Source organism: Apus apus, chromosome 2 (assembly GCF_020740795.1).
Source record: "Apus apus isolate bApuApu2 chromosome 2, bApuApu2.pri.cur, whole genome shotgun sequence".
NCBI lineage: Eukaryota > Metazoa > Chordata > Aves > Apodiformes > Apodidae > Apus > Apus apus.
Genome location: NC_067283.1, coordinates 44,048,139 through 44,068,443, shown reverse-complemented (window position 1 = coordinate 44,068,443; position 20,305 = coordinate 44,048,139). Strand labels below are relative to the sequence as shown.

Below are 20,305 nucleotides of genomic sequence, written 5' to 3'. Positions count from 1 at the left end.
CAGCCTCTTTCTGAAGTATTTGCAGACTGCAGAGCTGTTCTTACACATGGCAGAATTGACCTAAAAGGCTTCAAACATAAAATGCATAACAGCACAATCCACCTTTCCTGAGCCCCCTCTAGGGCACTGTGAGCTCAGAAACAGTTTGTTGTGGTTTGGGTTTTGTTGGTTTGTTTTTAACGATGTCAAATCAAAGCCTGCAGGGTGGCCTTTCTTCCCACATGCTGTGTTTTATCAATATATGGTGAGCAATACAGATAACTTTGCAGGGGGTGAAAGCAAAAAAAGGTTGGGCAAAAAAAGATGTTTCCAATTACAGGAGTCCTCTACTTGACCAGAAGCACTAACACTAGCCTGTCTACAAGAAGCACAACTGAAGTGTAGCTCACTTATTGCCATCTAAACTTACCGTAACACTCAGGGACATCTGCTAGGGCCAAGAAACTCTTGCTGATGACAAGGTGTTTTATTCAACTCCAGCAGATAGAAATCGAGATATAGAAGGGCCTTGGGGGAAATCCCCCACACATTACAGCACATGAGAGCTTAACCTGTCAATGCTATTTCGGTTGTTCTGTCTACTAGGCTGCTAGTCCTGCCCTGTTGTAACCCAGTTCTGCATTGGTACGAGATGCAACCTGGAGACCTCCCACCTACACCACACTGTGCAATTCAAAGAGAGGGATGAGCCTGTGCTGCCAGTCCTTGCCTGCAGCCTCAGCAGGGGCCAGGAGGGCCAGCAGCTTGTTGCTCTGAACTGACTTCTTAGAGCCAATAAGGGCTCCTTCTCCCCATACATATCAGGCTGCTGACCTCGTTCAGCACAAGAAAACCCACATCTCAATTATAACTAAGGCTCTTGGAAGGCCTTTGCACAAGGAGGGGGTTACTCATAGGTATCTAAAGAGGCAATCCCTGCCTAACTCAGAAAGGCTCAGCCTCTGGACTTCAGGGTGGCAGCAGATACACAGCCATACCAAAACCCCATTACAGCAGCTGGCCCAGATACTGCCCTTGCTTGCTTTGGTAACTCAGGTCCCAGCTGCACAGTGCTGAGTGAGAGACCTCCAGCATATCATGTGAAAACTCCTGCTACTGAAGAGGGCAAAGGCCAGCCTAGTGCTGCCTCCTAGCTCCCAGGGCACAGATGGGCTGTACTGCACACCTACAAGGCCTTGGCACCACCAGCATCTACGAGGGAACTGCACGTTCAGCCTTTGGGCACTGGGGCTGTGTAATGGTGAACTCCTGGAATCCTGACCTAGACTTTTCCCTGCAGAAATGGAGCTGAAATACAAATTAAACTAAGATTTGTGGAACTGGACAAAAAAAGACTTTTTTGCAACAAGAAAGGGAGAAAGCGTCCAGGAGGGAGGAAAGAGTGGGCCACAAAAATGTCCATCTAGCCACTTTCACTCAGAGGCAGGACAAAAGCAAGGTCACAATTCAACAGACTGTTCTAGTCTTTGCAACACAAGGTCCCCATGTGCCACCAGAAAGCAGAGGTTACCTAGGCTTAGAGCTTGCTTAGTGGTTGCTTCTGTCACCCAAGAGAAATGTCCCTCATACACTGCACAAGAACATTGCTGCTTCTTGGCTCCCCTTGTTTGCAGCACACGTGCTCTGCTGAAATCACATCACTGGCAAAAGATTTTGCAGCACAAAGGAGCTTATCCTTACACCCCTCCTGTGCAAGCATCACGCCTTTCTGTACTCCCGTAGCTGCAACTTCAGTCCCTCTGCCACAGCCCCGGCGCTGCGAGATGAGCACTTGATCCAGAAGGTCTCTTTCCAAACAGCACTGCCAGCTCAGCAACCTGGCTGAATGATCTGCCACGGCCTGCAGCCACCCCAGGCAAAACACCAGCAGCAGCATCACTGGTTTAAAAACGAGAAGCATGCTTTGAAGGGCATTAATTTTGTTTCTTTCACGCAGCGCTGTACAAAAAAAACCCAACAGTGATGCCAAGGGAACAGCTGGCGCACTGCAACTTGTATCCCTCCCCCTCGAACACCGGCTGTTGAAGAATCCCAGCAACTCCTGTATAAGGAGGAGCATAACAGGTCAGCCACAGTCCCACAACAGCCAGCATACGTCAAACTGCAGAATGCCCTGAGCAACCTTCATCTCAGCATTTCTCACAATGCCTGTGGGATATCCCCAGGCACGGGAGAGCTCTGTACTCACTGGAGACGGTGTCCGACTCCGGTTTACTTGCTGACAGGTCTTCCACAGAGGTGTTACTCCCTTCAGCACCCACACCACAGCCTCGGGGCCCCATGGCAATGGACCGTCTCCGCTCGTGAATCTCATCTGAGATCATCTCCAGGTTTTTCAAGGCAGTCTTATACTCTCCCTTTGCCAGGGCTAGTTTTGCCTGCAGGTCATCCACGGTTTTCTTCAGTTGCTAACAAGGAAGACCAGTGTTAGATGCGCTTTCATCATCTGTGTGATGCTTGAATACGACAAGCAGGTAACTTGTTCTGTTAATTGACTCAGCCAGTGAACAGAAAAGAGCACCCCAAGGACAGTTAAACAGTTGGGAAACAGAGGGGAAAAAACCAAACAAGTCCCAGAGACTTCAAACTACAAGGACTAAAGACAGTTAAATGGTATTGGTTCAGTTCTGGCAGTAAGCAGCAGGGTTTGAACACTTATTTCACACAAGGAAACAAAGACTCTCAGTCTTTTATCTTAAAAACACGCTTAGCAAATGGCTCAAGAGGTTTTGGTTTTGTGCGGAAACACGACACAGTTGTCAAAGCACTTCAGATATAATTTCAGGATTTACCGTAAGCAGTAAAGAGTTTCAGATGGATCTGAATCACATACATACCTCTAGTTGGACATAGTACTTTGCCTTGAGTTCAAAATAAGGTCTGTGGAAAAACAAAGAACAATTGTTTACAATCACTGGGACTGAATGCAGAGTCCTGGAGTGGGAGTTGCTCTCTTTGTAGCACTAACTGAGCAATTTTGTGTTTCATTGTAATCCCAAGAGGCTACTGTCTAGATGACAGAACACCCACATGTGCTCTCAATGCCTCTCTCTTCCCCTCTAATTTATCTACTTCTCATGGGTCTTTTGACCCAAATAAAAAATGAAAATTTTCAAGCTTTGGAGTTGACAGCATAATTCCTTCAGGCCTAGATTCTGCAAGACATTTAAATGCAACATCCAGCTTCAGGCATAGGCATCCTCTCTGTATCCATCTAATTTCTGAGCCCACAACACAGGTAAATTCCCCATAGAAGGGGAACCTCAGACTCCCCTATGGTTCAGATGTGGGGGTGAAGGGGCAGTTATTTGGTTTTCCAGTGAAGGAGAGGGGATGAAGGGAGGTCAGAGCACCACATACAAGGACAGAGCACTCTTCCTCACTCCTTGCTAACACCCAGCTGGGCACCTGACGCCAGCAGACAGCAATGCACTGGCAGGGTCAGGACTTGCACCTCCTTGGGTCACTTCCTTCTCTTACACCAACAACCCTGTAACTATTGAAACTGCTCCATGACACAGCAGGGCTGGAGAATCCTTCACTGATGCAATCGATGTCCTTCATAATCAGCTAAGTCCATGACACTGCATAGTCAAACAAAGTGCTTTTTAAGTAGATGACAAAAAGAGTGAAAGGCACTTCGCCCAAGACACTGGAGCAGAAAGTGACTTCCAAAAACCAGCTAACACAGATGAGTTCATTACTCTACAGCTCAGAGGCACTGAGCCAGAAGATCTGGCGACTGTTAAGAACATGCAGCCGTATGCACATTCATAGCTTACAAGCAAGTAAGCACCCAGAAACAAAATTAAAAGCAAAACCAAGCCAAAACAATCCAGTAATCATCCACTCATCAACTTTAGAAAGCAAATAATCTAAATTACTTTCCTCCAGGCTGTCTCAGTCTTACTTGCAAATAGCAATGCTTTAAGCATCTTAATCCAGTCTGAAGCAAGGAGCAAATGCACGTAATTTTTTTGCATGGAAAAGGGGAACTCATCCAGCATGTCTACCCATGAGTTTTTATACAGAAAGGATGGAAAACATGGGCCTGAAAAACCCATGCATTGCAGCCAACCCTCCCACACCACCCACAGAGAAGGGCAGTTAGATCCTTCCTGAAAAGGAGCTAGTAGCCAGTTACACCCTGCAATGCATGCAAATTCAGCAGCCTCACTTCTCAGTTTTATGCAGCCACCTGACAGCACTGATGCTTTCAGCTCAGTTTCCACTTTCCTTTACATGAAAACTGCAATGCTGAGAGACAACTGACCTTTCCAACATCCCTAAGAAGCATGACTTCAAATATATCCACGATAAGCCTGTTTGTGCCATCAGGCACCTTTCACTTTAATACTAGGTTAGAATTGGTATTTCTGAACAATCCTTATTAAAGGATCTCCAAAACATCCTACCTAGGTGGTTTATGCTGCAGTTAGCCCTGCTGTGGGACAAAAAGGAATATGTTGGGATGCTTCCACACGAAAGTGAAAACCAGCTTTTCCTGGGGAGAGTGACACAAGGCAACATCCCCATGAGGGTAGTTTCAGCAAGGAAATGAAGACTCGGATGACAAATCACACATGAGGCAGATGGGGCATCAGGTTCAGCATCATCGTTGCTACTAAAAGGTACATAGGACCCCACTGGCAATTGATCAGGGTCTTTATTGTAAGTCTTATTGTAAGGAGGGAACTCCTAACAGCCAAACCACTTCTCAGAGATTGCTCTTCTCCAGAGGAATCTGTCATTTAGTGATCTGATGAGGTTTTTCACAGTCCTGTGCAGTGCTAGACAGACAGCATGCAGCTCATTCTATGAAGCCACGCTGCTACACTGTTTTAGCAAACATGCTTCCTTAAGAAGGGCTAATCCCTTCTTGAATTGAGCAAACACCAATCAAAATATATTTTTAGTTGACCAATTTCACCAAAAAGTCATTTTCAGATGGAGGGATTAAAAGCTAAATACAGCAAGCAGATTGTTTAGACAAGCTACAGTCTGGAAATATAAAGGCAATGACTGTGAAATATAAAGAGGATTAAGAATTGGCTGTAAACAAGGCCAAAATTTTAAACAGGTCCTGAGCAAAAACCAGCTTAATTTCTCTGCAGCAGAGCAAAACTGCGTATCAAAAGCAGCCACATCTATTCATGACACTTGCTGCTTAGCTATGCTCTCTGAAGTGTGTTTCCTTCCCCAAGAACAGGTCTTGCACAGTTTTGCTATGGCAACATTAGGAAGTAAACAAGCCTGATGTACAGCATGCTGCTCTGATGCAGCCTCACACCTTTCAGGCTTACTTCACTCTTGTTGCTCTCCTAACTAAAAATAAGAACTGCAAACAAGTCTGTTTCTCAAATCCCACACCACCAGAGAATCCAGTGCTGTAGAAAAAGATTAAGAACAGGCACAGAGAATGTTTCTTAGCCTGTTTAGTTCACCAGTCTGTCAAGTCAGGGGCACTTAGAAGGACAACAAATGCAAAGACAAATATTGCAGTACCAGTTGTGCTGTGAGGCTGTCACGTGCAGAAAGGAGCCCAAAAAGAAAGCCACAAAGGGCAACACACTTTCACGAGTCTGAAAAACCCCACAGAATTAGTCTCTCCTACAAACAGGCTTCATCACTAAACTCATCTCCAAACATAAAACCTACTTTGATTTATTGATGGCTCTTTTCAGCTTCTTCTCCAGCTGTTTCATCCTTCCCATGGCAGCATTGTATTTGGCTGCAGTCTCCTTGTGAACCAGCTCACTTCTCGTTTTGGTCTGTTCCGCCTCCATGACCTTCAAGAGGGAAAATCCAGGTTGAGTGGTAAAATACAATGATCCACTTCTTATTATTTTAATTAACAGCATCTTCGTAAGCTCTCCAATCAGCTCATGTCAGGAAAGTGAGGGTACAGGAAAAATTACTTTCAACGAACCCACTTAACAGTCTTTCCTGAAAGGAGCAGCAATATGTCAGATTTGCAAACACTGTGTTAGTCATGATAGAGGTGTTGCAGCTTCTTGCATAATTTCTATTATGATAACTTCAGAAGAGCCTTAAATTCTGGGATCAACCATTTTTTAACTCAGCTAGATATTCAGCAGTGGAACAGCGCCAGCAGAAGTCACTCAGTTACATTAAAAAGCATTTTTTTCTGTTCCCTCCTGCTTCTTTCAGGGGAGCCTGCCTTTCCCAGCAGGAAGCCAGCATGCTGCTCAGCCCCACACTGCAATCCCACCACTCGGGAAAGGGCTAAAAATCAACCACAGTGGGGGGAAGACCATCACCAGTCACCAGAAAAGTGTCCGATGACAGCCTGTTTGCAGAAGGCCAGAAAGCCAGCTTTTCTCTTAAAGCAGCTGACCATCCTCAAATCACCCTTTCAACACCAAATATGCACTGAGGTTCAGGCCCTGAGCTGACACCCTGACCATGCAGTCGGGGGAAGCTATGCTGATGACCAGCCTGCTACCCAGGCAGACAGATGCTTAACACACAGCAGTCCCAGCACATCAGCTGCTCTCCAAGGCCAGCCCAGGCCATCCCCAGCCAGCCAGGCTCCTGGCCTGCACACAAGCTACAAATCACTTTCTAAAAGCTTTATAAAACAACACGCAATGTCGTGGCTTTCTGCAGCAATTAGGAGCCTACAGAAGCAACAGGAAAAGTCAACGTTTCCTCCATTAGCTGCTCTGCTGCCATCCATAGTCACACTTTGCCTGTAATTCTATCCAGGGCACTTATATTTTGCAAATTGGAGATGTCAGAGCTGCAAATCAGAAAATTTGTTTTATTTAATGGTTTAGCAGTCAAGATTCAGACAGGGAGGTAATTAATTTGTTTAAAGAAACTAGTGACACCTCTCCATTGATCTGGCAATGGGGAGAAAGCAGGTGGTTTTCGGTCTCCCTCTCTTGAAGCCATGAAGGTATCCACACAAAAAATGGCAGGACTTGATTTTCTCCAGTACTCAATTTCCAAATGTCTGTGACACCAACTACTCCATAGCTCCACGGAAATTTGCTCCAGCTGGCTGCCAGCAGCAGAATGTGCATCTGTGCCCTCAGATCCAGAGAGAGAGAGAGAATATTCAGGGTATCTTGATTTTAAATAGCCTCATTGACAGAGCTCTACATTCTTGAAAAGGTCCCAGTCCTCAGGCTAAACTGAGAAAGAAGAGAGGACAGTCAACTTTCACTTGCTTGGAGTTACAGTCTGCTGAGGAAAACTGGCATGTTGTCCCTTCTGATGCCTTAAATCGAATAACCTGCTACACACCAAAGCTGAACTGCATCACCATCAACTGCAAGCTCTTGCTGCCACAACTGGAGGCCACGTTTTGCTCATCTGCATATACCATATACCTGCATTAAACAAAGAAGTTGCTACAGAACTGTAAGAAAGAAAGGTTTCCAAAGGCTCTTTTCATTAGACATAAAATACTATCCTCAACTCCAACACCTTTCAACTCTTTTATATACAAATAAGGCATCCAATTTGAAGAAAGGTCAAGGAAAAAATATCTATCCAATTCACAGCAGACTCTTTCCTGCATCCTGAAAACAAGCTGCAGTTTATCTTGAACATCTGTTCAAAAGTTAGGTTGATTTAATGACTTCCCCTAGTGAAATATGTCAGATAAGGGTGGTTTCAGCATGGAACTGTCTCAAAATGCAGTCTCCAAAGACTGTACAGAAGCTGGCTTGTCTTCTTTGTAGTGTGGCAAGGAAACTACAACTAAAAAATGCTGCAAGCTACAAAACAATGGAGTTGCTGGTATTTGCCAATGCTCAATTAAATGTCAATCCCTCACATCCATGGTGGAGGCAAAATCAGCATCAATTTTGATATCTGGGATCAAGCACATAATAAGTACTACCAGCACCAGGGTCATGAAGCAGATTAGGTGCCTGGTATCATGTTGATTTTTCACATCTTTGATATCAAACATCATAGAAATGCTGATCCTTGCAGAACTAGGATTTGACAGATCATAAACATCTCAAAGTATCTGAGAAAATATGGAATTTGTTGCCAGCCATATATACTCATGTTCATTACCCTTTCCAGAAAGAAACAAAACAAAAATCTTCTATATTTCATCCTTTGAGAAATCAACGATGCAAGGAAAACCATATCCTGCCCCTCCCTTGTTTTCCTGTGGGCATTATGTCATCATGCTCACATTACCTGCTGGAGTTTGCAGAGAGGCCAGAGACAGCCTATCCCCTTTCCCAGGGATAGTGGCTCAAGGTGCCCATCCTAGGTTGAGAACTGTGTTTTGAAAATTGTAAGGTATTTCTACAGAGATCCATGACCTGCTGAGATGCATTTCAGTGATTCGTTCAGAGAAAGCAACAAAAAGATCACCAACTCCCCTACAAAAGCCAAACAGCTCCCTGTACTCGGCCCTGGTGAGGCCACAGCTTGAGTACTGTGTTCAGTTCTGGGCATCACAGAATAAGAAAGACATTGAGATCCTGGAGCATGTCCAGAGAAGAGCAATGAGACTGGTAAGGGGTTTGGAGGGCATGTCATATGAGGAACAGCTGAGGGAACTGGGGTTGTTTAATCCAAAGAAGAAAAGGCTCAGGGGAGATCTTATAGCTCTCTACAACTACCTGAAGGAATGTTGTGGAGAGGCCAGTGTTGGTGTCTTCTCCCATGTAACTAGTGGTAGAACAAGAGGAAATGGGTTTAAGTTGTGCCAGGGGAGGTTCAGACTGGATATTAGGAAAAAATTCTTTACTGAAAGAGTGGTGAAGCATTGGAACAGGCTGCCCAGGGAGGTGGTGGAGTCACCATCCCTGAAGGTGTTCAAGAAGTGTTTAGATGTGGCGCTTCAGGATATAGTTTAGTGGTTATGGTAGCTGGATTACAGTTAGACTCAATGATCCTGAAGGTCTTTTCCAACATTATTGATTCTGTGATAAATAGAGAAGCATCAGGGCAGGTACACAGAAACAAGATGGGAAACCATGCTGTCACCTCTACAGCTGGGAGGTTCAATGCAAGACCAGCTAGGGAAACCCCCCCACTGCTTAAAAAGGCCTTAACAAGCTTTTGGTCACACTTGTGGAACAAGCTGTTTTGCATAATAGAAGTCACTGTGCTTTCTAGCAATAAATCTTGCCTGTTGATGCTCCCAGGTCATCACAGATGCAACAGCATCACTTAGAAAAAGGCAAAGATAAAAGTGAGGATGATACATCTTCAAATTAAGACTGCTCAAGACACCTCCCTCCCCCTTGCACTGTACCTGCCATTCATACCCTCGGGGCAGGGAACATATTCTTGTACAAAAACATCCAGAGTGGGTGAACTTCTAGAATGCCCACATGTTCACTGGACATTTCTGTAGCCCACATCTGTCCTTCATTAGTAAATCACCTATTCCAGGCTGAACTCATTCTCCCAGGTAGCACAGGCTACAAGATACAACTACTCAAAATCAAATTAAAAAAAAAAAAAAGGCCACATGGGTATCAATCAATTCCTTTTCTCTCCTTCCCCACCCCATATTTCCAACTCAAATGTCTGGGAAAGTAATGTTGGTGTAGAATAAATATTTTTAGTGAGTAAGTCTGTACGAGTAGCTTTGTGCCCCTAAAAAAGATTTGCATTATCTGAAGTCAAAGACAGACTCCAGGCAAGATTTCAGTAATAACAACTGAAGCAAAAGAAAAATGTATCAGTGAAATTAAGCAAAGCTGACCACCTAAGCCAGACAGTTACTCTGGACAACTCTTTCTTTCTCTAAAAATTAAACTGATGGCTCTTCTAGGGGAAGAATTAGATAGAAATAAGAGACAATGCAAGATCAATAAACCAGGAGAACAGGATCAAGAATACAAGGGAGTGCACTGAACCCCTGCATTTTCAGGGTGAAGTGACAGAGAGAATAGGGCAGAGAAAGACATGGATATTTTTGTTGTTTCTTTCACAGACTTTTCTTCTACCCCCTTCCTCTACAACTATTTCTATCTGCAGGAAGCATCTCTCCTCTCTACATCACGAAAGCACCCACACATTTTATACTGACAGATGGTACTTCACGGTGTAACATCAAAGGGAGCTTCACAAGCCAAATTAAACCAAGAGGGAGCATGCCTCCTCCCTCTTCACTCTCCCTTCATCCCTTCCTTTTTAAAATGTCTCATGATCAAGAGCCAAAACATTTCTTCTCCCTGCCAGAATTTATGAACTGAACATATCTCAGGAAAGACTGTAAAAGCAGAACCTTTTTAAAGACTGCAGATTGCACTGGCAATTAGAAATCAGCAATTTCTCATGCATATCATGAATTCTGCTCCAACTTGACTTAAACTTGAGGTAACACATCTGTCATTTATGAATGCTTTTCAACTAGAGTATGAGAGTCACGATCTTTATCCCTCCTCCCTCCAAAATTCCCCATCCTTTGGTCCTTTTACAGCCCTGCTCTCTGCACCCCAACCCGCAGCAGTATAATTCAACGTACTAACAGACAGGCAACACAGTTCCACTTCCCAAAAACCTTTTCTCCAAATTTTAAAGACAAACTGTAGTTACCAAAAGCCTGATAAGCCAGTGGCTAAAAGTGAGCAGTACTTTTCTTCTTCAAGCAACTTAAGAGCTCATCAGACCTCTCTACTTGCAAGCTAGGTGACTACATTTCCTTTATAATCAACAGATAATTTATTTTACAATGAACTTGCCTTTCTGGTCACATGAATTGTTCTCCAGACACCATCAATTTCTTGATCAGACCTACTTGTGACTATAATGGAAATTTAGGCAAGTAAAAAGGATGTACAAAGTAATGTTCTAGACAACTGAAACTGATGAACGAAATCCCAGCCTAAGCATCATCACAGATCTGTGGAGAAATGGACATCTAGAAAAAACCCACAGGAATTTACCCCAAAAATACACATCAACTTAAGAGGAGAAGCAGGTAAAGCAGCTGCCTGACTCACAGGATCACATCAGAGCCCTGTGATTCACTGTGGTCAAGCACATAGCTCAAGCACAGACATTTACATGGATTAATTGCTTCTTCACAGACAGGCAAACATTCAGCTCCTTAAAGCACCCAGCTCAAACTGCAAGGAGAAAAAAAATTGCTGAGTGACAGCCTGTACCTATTCATGCTGGTCCCGTCTGCTCTGCGAATAAAAATATGTTCCACATGTTATGCTTCCAGCCCACCCAGGATATGCAAAATTCCAATAACTCTCCCATTTCTCATCAGTTTAATGGTATGATTTTCTGTATCAGCAGCTCCAAAAGTCTTGTTTACAGAAACCCACCAGACTGTCACATTAAAAAGAGTGTCGATGGCTTTTCAGTCTGTGAAGAAATCCAAAAGCAATTATAACATGCAACCCTTATCTCCATTTCCTCCCAGTGAGGGTCTGCAAACAGCATTTCCTTGTTGGTAATCTGGAACCCAAATCTTTGTCCACATCCCTTGGGTCAAGTGTAAAAGCAACCTGGCAGCATTTCCATACCTGCCTGTATTTAAAAAAAAAAAGTCTCTCATTTGTTCACTTGCCTACGCTTTTCCTTTATGGTCTCTGCATTGTTTGTCAGCTACCAAGCTGCTACAGGCCTCAGGTTTTCTTCCAAATTTCAGATTAATTCAATAGAGCCTGCTACCTCTGCTAAGAATAGCAAATAAAACCACTTTACTCTTGCCTGACATTTCTATCAATAGAGAAACAAATTAATTAGTAGCCTACCTCTAACATTTGGTACAGAGGTGCTTTTCTGCACTTGGCTCATTGTGGTACAAGGCCCAGTGCAAGATCATTCTCTGCCCAATACAACCATCAGTTACAAGTGCATGCAAAAAAGCTAGGAAATCCAAACAACTAGAGTGCAAAAATTTTCTCCAAGAGTGATTGTATATGGGGAAGCAGAGGAATTCTATTTCTTAACCCTCAGCAACAGGATTTTTCCATTAGTAATTTCTAATGTAATTAATAATTATCCGAATTAACTGCAAGACCGTGGCAGTCAAGGAGAACTTTTATTCTAGTAAATCTCATCCTCCAGCCTTTTTTAATTCATAACTTGGTAAGGAATGATGATGTTTTCTGCTCCTTGAGACCCCAAGTTATTCTGTTTACCTCACTGAACACCAGGCACATCACTAATTGCATGCACTGAAATCAAGGAAGTACTCATTCTGCTCCTACAGGAGTTATAAAACTCAGTCAAGCACTCCAAACAAACTAATGCTGGATCTGTTCAGTCAGGACTTCCAAGAGCATTTGTCACCCTTCCTGGCTCTGGCCCAAGCTGTAAGACCTCCAGCACGGCCAATGAAATTCACAACACAAACTCCACATAACTCTTTCAAGACCTGCTGTCCTCTGGAGAGGAGCAGGTAGGTGCTTTCTGGGAAGTTAGCTTATCCAAACTATTTTAAGCACCAGAAGGAGCTGGGTAACACATTTTCCATTTAAGAAGCCATCAGCTACTCTATATAATTCATTCCATGCTTAGGAGATTTTATAACTGCTGTAAATAAACCTAAGTTTCCTATTTACTGTTCAGCTGAAACCATCAGAGACATTATGGCTTGACTCAGCCCTCCAACAAGCAGATACTCTGCAGTAAGTGATGGTACATACAAACACCACCAGCATGACTCCACCAAACGTTGCTAGCAGCCATTTCGTGCTCTACATCACTGGGTTTGCCCATCCTAGGTATGCCCCTCTCTCAGACTGTCAGGGAAGGATTAAGGGTTGTAGGAGGATACAGGGATCCCCTCAATATATCCAGGGAAAAGAAGAATCCATTTCAACTCTCAAAATTGCTAGCATTTCTTTCCTCACACATCCCACCACAAATTTTCATTATGCCAGCTGGAAAGAGGTGGCTGACACATGGTTGCTACCACTCTCCACCAGATCTCAGTTTAGCAGTCAGGAGCTCTAAGCAACTCCTTAGATGCTTCCAGTTTTCTCACCCATTTATTCTGAGAATCAAAAATTGTGTGTGCATTCCTGCTGGACTTTGCTCCTATTGAACAGAGATAACAACCAGAGAAAATGGCAGCTGCTGGTATCCTGGTGCACATGCACTGCAAAGGGGCTCCCCTGGGAAACACACAGGCATTACCAAATCTGCCTCATGTTACCTCACGATAACACAGACAGTAACAAAAACAATACCCTGGAGTGTGTCTTCTCTTTTTTAATATATACCGTGTTTTCCATCTCACCCCTACACACAGCCAACATCCTTTTTGTTCACTGTTTCTTCATCAGGCAGCTGGATTTTACAAGTCACCCTGAAATAAAGGCTTTCTTGTAACTGAGAAGCTTCTGCAACAGAGCAGAGCTACTGCATTAAGGATTGCAAGACAATGTGAACTTTGTATGGCATGCTAGACTATTTGGAATAAAAAGTTCAGCTTCGCTAGCATATTAAGGGAACTCTGACAGAACAAAGGTTTTTAACTTTGATTTTTGGTTCTTTCATGTTAAAAAAAATACCTTCCTGTTTGGGTTTTTTTTTATTATTATTAATAGACAGGAAAAAAAGAGACATGGTAAACAACAGGAAAACTCTTCTTGACAGCTATGAATACTGCCTTTCATTGTTAGATGGTGCATCTCCTCTGCAGATGTAGAAAGACTTGACAAAGGAGGTAAGACCTTGTCTAAATTTGAAAGTTAATTCAGGATAGAGCAGTGTGCAAACTTAAAATGCCACACGTTTTTTGAGTAATTCTCTTCAGAAATGTATGTGTGAATACACAAGTGCCTTGTTCAACTTACTTCATACTGAGAACAGGTTATACTGAAATTGGAACATGTCCCCGTTTTTCCGGACTAAGAGTTTCCATAACACGTGTATACAGGAATAGCCATCCCTATGCAATTATTCTGGCATAACTCCAAATGCAAACATGCCTTAAGACACTGTTTATCCTTATTATATAGATGTGTTGTGGTTTATTTTTTTCTTTAGAGAGCTACGCCACTAGCTACTAGCACAGCCAGACAGAGAATTATAGTTGTCCCAGTAGCAGCCCAAGGCTCAAACTATGCCTTTGTGCATTTAACCTTGTGCTTCATCATTTTCTATAGCTTCATTTCCTACAAGTCATGTATCTGGACCAACACAAAAATTAGGTATTTCAGAAACTAAGCCTCCTACACCACAAGCGAACACAAAACATGGACAAGACATGTGGTGGGTCAAGTTTGTATTACCCTCTGAGTAGCATGGTTGAGCATCTCTTGCCAGGCGGAGTCAAACTGACGTTTGTCATCTTCTAGTAGCCTCTGCTCAGCAAGAGAAATGGTCTCTTTTGCAGCACGCAGCACTTCAGTCGCCCTCTGAAAATCCTGAGTTGCCCTCTGAGCTTCCAGCTGTGCCTAAAAAAAAAAAAAAAGAGTTGGAATCAGAGACAAAGGAACCCTCACAGTCAATGATTAGAAGATCTACCATGCTAATCCTGGAACTTTAAAAACACCACGCCAGCGTGACTGTTTCCCAGCCTTTCACTTGGAAATGAAAGATATTTCCTCACTGGATTAAGTACTGCTAAAACAGCAGTTCCCACCCAACAGGTAACTTGGAAAGAACTGCCTTATGGTGTTCACAGTCAAAGAATGCACAGCTGATGGCCTACAAATAAGCACCTGGATGAGATTTAAATAGCTTATGATGTAGGTTTAATCATTGAGAACAAAATAAAAAGTAAACACAATAGCAAGTTTGTGGCAGGTTAAGAATCCACTGAGAATGGCACTCCCTGAGTTTAGTCAGGGTGGATTTTTACCTGGTGCACCATTAATCACACTGAAGAAATGTTTTGGAAGTACTCCATTGCTATAAAGCACAAACAAGTTTTCTGAGAAGGTGACTGCTAATTCTCTGGATGTTCTTTTATTTTTTTATATTGCTAGGGCACAACTGGTGCAGGAAGTCCCCAGCACACAGACATGAAAGTAACCAAGGAAATTTGCAATGCCCTTAAAACACAGATAAAACCCTGCTGTGTTCTTTGGAAATGGCTGCTTCTTTTCAGCAAAACACAAAGTTTGAGCCTGAAGGAAGCACTTGCAAAAGTGTCTGGCTGGAAGCAGGGGAGAACCAAGACTTCTGGTGAAATACACCGTTCTTGCTGTGAGAGCAAAGTTTTCTCCAAAACAACGTATAACATTTCCAAGGAAGCAAGCACAGCTTAGAAGCTATCTAACCAGTAAGATGTGATCACTTTCATTCTGGACCCCAAAAAATTCTCTGAGACATTGCATTTACAGATCACCTTCAACTCTCCTGAAAGTTTTAACAAGAAGATCCAAATCCCACTCCGAACAGTCCTCAAGTTAAATGTTCACATCCCATCTCACAGGCTGGAGCCACCTCTGTTTTTCACAGCTGAGCATAAACTCCTCGGGGTCCCTAACGCAGCAGCAAGCCCTTGCCTCTTCAGCGCAAAGAAGGAGAGCAGCCAGAAAAGCAGAAATACCAGTCATACTGCAGGTTTCAGTAGTACAATGGTGACAAAAGTCATCACAGAGTTCAGCAGTCTGCAGTGCTGCACTTTAGAACCAGTAACGAGTCTTAAATGTTAAAAATAAGTGACAAATAGACAAAGAATAGCCATAAACATAAAATAACTGGTGCTGGTTGGGTTTTGGTTGGTTGTTTTTTGTCATAAGATAGAGATGTCCTCTCTTTTTATAGTTTTCACTGAATGACTAGCAATTTTAACATTCAAGCTTTCAAACATGCAGCCTTCACGTTACTTTCCTTCATCAGAAATATTTTATTTCCGAAGCTTTCGCGTTCGTTTGCTGCCTCTGAACGATATCAGCACTTGACTGCACTTGAGCTCTTTTAGGGTTGACGCACAAATACCCTGTTTAGCTCAAAAGTGAAATCTTTACCTGAACTTTTATAGATTATATGTATTTCATACATTTCTATTTAAAGTAGTATTTTTGAGCTGTTCTACACGGAAACACCACCCTTCAAACGCAAGCTTCACATTTAATTAATTGAACGTCCAGCACCGTGAAGACAGTTTTCATTTACACTTCAATGATTTTTTAAAAATAAACTGTAATTACCCAGTTTATAGCTAAGGGAAATGGCTTTGACCAGACATGACTGCCAGAACAAAATAATGAATAAAACTTGACATGTCATGATATACAGAGGAGGAGTCTGAAATAGGGGAAAGGACTTTGGCATGCAAAATACTAAACTGAGGAAGATTAAGTCTTATGAATAAAGGAAGAGCTTTTTATTGTGAAGAAATGGTGGTCATGTGGAAAGTGGTTAAAAAGCCCTGATACAAAACAGGAAATAAGTAGAACAACAGTGCATTTCTCCAGCAACCAGTTGGCTACACCCCCTCGACACCAGCTGCATCAGATATCTTCACACTCCAGACACCACATTTATTTGTAAAGGCAACGGAAAAAACCCTTCCCTCTCTGCCCTGGGGCAGGGGAGATGTACACCTAATTTAAACACAAGTCTCAAAAGGAAATAAAGCATACTAAGTTTCCCTCACAATGTCTTGAAATAGCAGCAAGCTCTTCTTACTTCCTTCCCCCTATCACACAGAGAGGTATTTCACCTCAAAGTGACCGTGGAAAAAGAGGAGTTATGTGTCAGAGGTCCTTCAGCTGGGGAGGGAAATCAAAGTCCTCACAATCAAAGCAGTAATTTCCTTCCAACCAAGGTCCGTGATGCAATTCCTTCTGAAGTGGCTGATGGTGTTTTCCACAGAAGACAAATTAATCTAACCATGCTCTTTGCTGCTTTCAGGCAGCTTACACAACACCAATCCTGCCTGAAGCCTTTGTGGAGAGCCAGGCTATGAAAGTGTTAATTTCCATGCAGGGCTGCACATCCCAAAGCAGCAGAGAGCTTTGAGCCAATATCAGTGGATGATCAGCATCCTGCTATAAATTCATCATTAATATGGTCTATGAGAAAGTCTAAGAAAAAAAAAACCAACACACACTACATCTCCTCACCATCTCTGTCACCTCCTGTTTCCAATGTATTAACACATTTTATAATTCAGAATAAGCCTGATTAAAGAATATTTTAATTTAGCCACTAACTAAACTGTGGTACCCACCGAGCACAGGAAAGCCCCCTGGGAATCTTTAAACAAGGCTCAACCTAAGTTTCCAACAAAGGGCACAGCAAGAAGTCTGAATTTCAGTCCCCAAAATATCCTCTACTGAATTCTCCAAACATTCACAATTTTTTTTATTTTTTTTTTACTTCCAGTAAGTTTGATCTATGCTTGTGAAGGGATCAAATGCAAATAAAAGCCACAGCTTTCCATAAAAAGAGCCTGAGATGGAATTTTTAAAAGTGAAATGCAAGATTTTAGTAAGAGCCTGCACCAAGCACTTGCAGAACAGTGCTGGGGAACCTGGGAGGACTGATTTTCATGGAATACCCTACGAGAGGGAGTCAGGTCCCAGTAACTTCTAGGCAACAAGGCCATCAAAGCCTAGCCCCAGTGAAGGCTGCAGCTCCACGGCTGCCCCGCTGCAGGAGCGGGCCTGCCCACGCAAGAAACAACTGACAAATCCAGGGAAACAGACTGGCAACCCATTCCTAGCACAGGGAGAACTGCACCAGCAAGTAACTGCTTTCGAAACTCTAGCAAAACCAGATCCCAGGGGCAATATGAGCACAGGAGAAGCACAGTTTTCTCACTGTAACTGCATCAGCACTTGAAAGTTTCTGTTGGCACAGATACCCGGGTCAGGGATCAACACATCTAAGCCAGCAAAAAGTCTGCAGAGCATTAGGAGCAGAGTTGCTAAATCCCCACAGAAAACAACATTTAGTGGTAGCTTGCAGTACTAGTATCTCTTCTGAAGACTCTAAAGCACAACTGACTGCATAGCAGGAACATGTTCTTTATGATAAGAAAACAGAAGGTAAATTTACAGTTCCACTAGATTTCTGCTTGCACCTGGACTTGCAGGACACTGAGAGCTGAAGGTGTAAACAGGCAGGCCCTTAACTCTGGCCACATTCAACTTCATGTCTTGTAACTCTGTGGGCAAATCAGAAAACCGAAACAAAACCATACTTAAATATTCTCTCCCAGCTGTATTTGTTGAATACTACTTTGCAATGGCAATTTGGAAACGCTGTTTGGGAACACAAAATGCCTTTTGGTTTAAGCAGAAGAGCTAGTCCAAATAGCAATGTAGCTTCAACAGTTATCTGAAGTCAGTCTACAGTCTTTTATTGTAAGCAACTTACTGAAAGCCTGGGAAAGAACAAAATCCAAACAGGTTTGTGGTTTTGCCAATGAGTAAAAGTGTACTCAAACACTTTTTAGTTAGCACAGTTACTCAGTAATCAGTCTTCACTTAGAACTCCCTCCAACACCTACAAGCCGTTCCACATAATCACCAAGAGACTGCTCCCATTCTCACAGTCTCAAACCTGCAGGTCACTCGGTTTGATGGATGAGAAAGTCACCATGTTCTTCCTGTGCTTTTCAAACCACAGAACAGGAGCTCACATCTCTATCCAACCTCCTGATGTTGTGTATGAACTTCACTGTTTTAGACACTGGCTGTTTCTTGTAAAAGATCAGAATTCAAAATTCAAATGAATGGCTGAAAACTATATTATTTTGCTTTCAAGCACAACTGGTGCTTGAGTTGAGAGAGGTTTAGCCCTGTGTTAGCATGACAGACAATGTCTCAGGGGTGAAAATTTCTGAGGGAGGTTGGAGACAAGTGGGATGTCAACTTTCTGCCTGTCACCCATATTGCTGGTGCATGCTGGAGCCTACCAGATATAAAAGTGAACATCTCTTTCAAAAAAGTCAGGAGCTAGGCCAGTGAAACCCTTTATCGAAAACAAGAAAGCCTTGACACTATGTGAACGGGGGGAACCTGTACCCCAGTTCCCACTGCCACAGTGACCGGAATCAATTAAGAAATGCAATTAAGCAGCCACACAGATCTCAGCTAAGCAGAGTCCCACCATCACAGCAGTATCCATCACACGCTGTCTGCACAGGGCACCAACTCCTCCTGCCACTCCATTCATCCCTCCGCTGCACCTCAGTACTCTACAAGCAACCTGCTATTCACAAGCCTCCCACAACAGTAAATCTCCTCCCTGCAATGAAGAGTCCTGCTCTGCCCACTCAGCCCCCTCCTCTCTACCTCTCCTCATGGCTGGGAGCTTCCTCTTTGCCACTATCCAACCTGTGCTCTTCCACACAGGTGTTGTTCTCTCACCAGCTCATCCACTGCTGATCTCCATCATGCACAGCCCCAGACTTCCCAGGCGGCTCCCAAAAACTCAGAGATAACATGCAGGAGCAGCACTTGCAGCAGCAAATGCACCACAGTGATATAAAATACGTCGAGTGTTAAAATACACAATGATGTAAAATTGAAGGGACAGGGTTCATAACTTCAAGCTATTAATGTATTGCTGAAAGGAGCTCAATCCTGACAAATCCGTTCGGGGGGGATAAAAGCTGCACCCTCATGGTGCACTCCTCCTCATTTAATCTCGTCTCCAATTTTTGGTTCTCCCTACCTCGCTATACAGGACTGCACAATGTCACTGACACCAAAGCACAGTACAACACAGCTACAGCATTCTTCAGAGGTTACCTGACATCTAATACAGTCTGGTCTACATACTGCCTAGCCTTTGCTCTGTGAGCACATGTGCACACAGCTAACAGACAAGCCAGGCTGCCAGAAATAGATGCAGAGGGCACATTTTGCAGGCTCAAGCCTGCTACAGAATTTCTCCCTGTGGCCATAAGCACTGGTAAACTAATGAAAAGGGTATCAAGAACACAACCAGCAAACTTATCATTGGAAACGGCCGTCAGAAAAGATCAGTTATTTTCAAGTATTTACAAAATTGGCTTCTCATTTATCCAGGTGAATCTCTCATCCCATGCTGCCAAGGTCTTAACACACACTTTATTTCAGCCTCTCTCCATTACTGCCAATAGAATGCCTGAACCACTTTTGTTTGTAAAATCACTGTAAGCTGGAGCATGAAGAGAACACACAGCTGCTGCTGCTCAGAACAAGGCACCAGCACATCATGTGCTAGCACAGGGCCTTTGCTCTAAAAGGCACTTGTTACTCTGAAACCAATGTCTGTCCCACTCATTAATCTTTAAAACAATAGTTTAGCTGCTACTAGAAAACACGTACTTGCTTACTATGAAATAGGTAACAATTAACAGTGCCCCAGTCACACTCTTCCAAATGAAGCAAGTTTCAGATGTTTCCATTCTGGCCTACTCTCATTATTTTAACCACATCCA

At 43.2% G+C, this 20,305-nt stretch overlaps 1 protein-coding gene across 1 annotated transcript in view; it reads right to left on the bottom strand.

Annotated features, from left to right (window-relative positions):
• SH3BP5 (SH3 domain binding protein 5) overlaps positions 1-20,305 on the bottom strand; it is a 49,088-nt gene that overhangs the window by 2,279 nt on the left and 26,504 nt on the right. The window contains exons 4-7 of the mRNA XM_051612632.1: positions 14,208-14,372; positions 5,659-5,789; positions 2,838-2,880; positions 2,189-2,408 (exon numbers count right to left, since the gene is read on the bottom strand). Of these exons, the coding sequence (XP_051468592.1) occupies positions 2,189-2,408; positions 2,838-2,880; positions 5,659-5,789; positions 14,208-14,372 (559 nt within the window). The remainder of the gene's footprint in view (positions 1-2,188; positions 2,409-2,837; positions 2,881-5,658; positions 5,790-14,207; positions 14,373-20,305) is intronic.